We start from the raw sequence: 1,868 nt of genomic DNA, 5'->3' as shown, positions 1-1,868 counted from the left end.
CAGAAAAATAGATTACAAGTACAGTTCTGAGTAGATGATCATTGGTTGGCACTTCAATCTTAACGCTATGTGAAGCTTACCGATCGACGGGCGGATGATGATGACGGGCAGGTCCCGCGCAGCCTCGTTCATGACTTGTTCCGCCAGGGCTTTGGTGAAGACGTAACTGTTGGGTTGGAACCCCATAAACCTGGAGGGATGACATGATGAGAAGGTTGTCACGAAAGAAGCACATGCCATTACCGCGGAAGAAATTTGCTGTCGAATATCGCTTACTTCTCTCCGAGGTCGTCCAGAACGTCGACGTCGGGGAGGTTGACGTACTTGACCACGTCCCTCCAGTTGTGTTCCGTCGGGTAAATTCTTTCCATCGTTGGATTAATGTTGGTGTTGCAGTAAGCTGTAGAGATGTGGACGAGGACCTGACACAAAGTCAACGAGTTTGTTAATACGAGAGTTTGCCTCGTGGCCTCCCCTGAGGCCTCGCCGCGCAGGTGCCGGTCTATGCCCTCTCACCGAGAGCTTCTTCATTTCCCGGGCGAGCTCGACGACGGCGACGGTGGAGAGCACGTTCATGGTCACGGCCTTCTTGAGGGCATCGTTGAAACGCACCGAGGCGGCGCTGTGGATGACGATGGACACCTTGTCGGCGAGCAGCTGACGGTCCTCGGGGCTGAGGCCCAACCCTTTCTGCATGCAGTCGCCCCGGACGGCGAGCACCTTGTTCAGCGCGGCAGGGTTCTCCTCCCGCAGCCGGTCGAACAGCTGCAGCAGAAGCAGCACGTCAGCCACAAGCTCCGGTACGGTCTTCACGAGGGCGGGGGGCACTCACCGGTAGCTGGAGCATGTCCTTGAGTCTGTCGTCCGGGTGCTGGCCCCTGCGCCCTGGCCGCACCAGCAGGTAGATGTTGCCGACGTCGGGACACGACCGGAGCAGCTTCTCAACGATCACCTTGCCGCAGAAGCCGCTGCCGCCCGTGACGAACAGGTGCCTGCCGCGGTAGAAGTCGTTCACGGTGGGGAAGTTGTCGCCGATCGTCGCATCGCGGTGCTCCCACGTCTCGAAGAGCTCCTTCGCCCTGGCCTTGCACCTCGCATAGCTCACGGGCTCCTCCAAATCCCCTACAGCAACAAAAATCACTGATGATCTGACAAAGGGACGTAAGTCCATCACGCTGAATTTTTCAGGACGAGGAAAAAACTTCCAGAATTTTTGGGCACTCAAGGTATTTGTTATATGAATACATAAATAAGCTCCTTATTCTGATGCCTTTTGACTCATAGCAGCAGATTTTTGGTACTGGTAATATATAGGGAGAAAGGTGGACTTACGTCCTTTGTGACATCAATGTTTTCCAGAACAAAGGACGCAAGTCCATCATTTTCAGGACCAAAGGACGTAACTCCACGCAAGTCCATAGGGTTTCTGAAAACGGGGCCCAAGTCCACCCAGTTTCTAAAAAGATTGGACTTGGGCCATCAAATGCCAATAAACACAATGACACCATAAGATAAGGGAAATAAATTGGTTTTAACAATCCCAGCTTGAATGTTATTCCGAATTTCCTTCACCTTTTGCACTTGTCTGACTACATTGAAAGTAATGTCTACTATGGCTTATGGGTCCACTGTTTGAGTGAGAAAACATCTCCAGAACAACTTACTTGTTACGATGTTGAAATTTTAAAGTTCGACTCACCTCAACACAGCTGCAGCCAGCACCCCAAGACTGGTTTGGACAGGGCACAGTATATTTTGAGAGGTGACAGTTGCTTGGTCAAACACTAATTGTTGTGAAAATAGACTGTATGGCTGTTGTGTCCCGCGAGTAACAGGTCAACCCCCACAACCGCTCTTCTCAGTCTTTT

At 51.8% G+C, this 1,868-nt stretch overlaps 1 protein-coding gene across 1 annotated transcript; it reads right to left on the bottom strand.

The window, feature by feature from the left end:
* Positions 1 to 80: 80 nt before the first annotated feature.
* LOC127748624 (putative fatty acyl-CoA reductase CG5065) lies at positions 81 to 1,171 on the bottom strand (the record flags this gene model as incomplete). Its single annotated transcript, XM_052276025.1, has 4 exons — positions 833 to 1,171; positions 517 to 765; positions 277 to 422; positions 81 to 190 (listed from the first exon to the last, which is right to left on the bottom strand). Coding segments are annotated over exons 1-4 (844 nt in total), but the record flags the coding sequence as incomplete, so codon positions are not given.
* Between the last annotated feature and the right edge of the window lie 697 nt (positions 1,172 to 1,868).

Source organism: Frankliniella occidentalis, unplaced genomic scaffold (assembly GCF_000697945.3).
Source record: "Frankliniella occidentalis isolate FOCC.00 unplaced genomic scaffold, Focc_3.1 Scaffold1414, whole genome shotgun sequence".
Classification (NCBI taxonomy): Eukaryota; Metazoa; Arthropoda; class Insecta; order Thysanoptera; family Thripidae; genus Frankliniella; species Frankliniella occidentalis.
The sequence above is the reverse complement of the archived record's forward strand: the minus strand, read 5'-3'. Positions and strand labels throughout refer to the sequence as shown.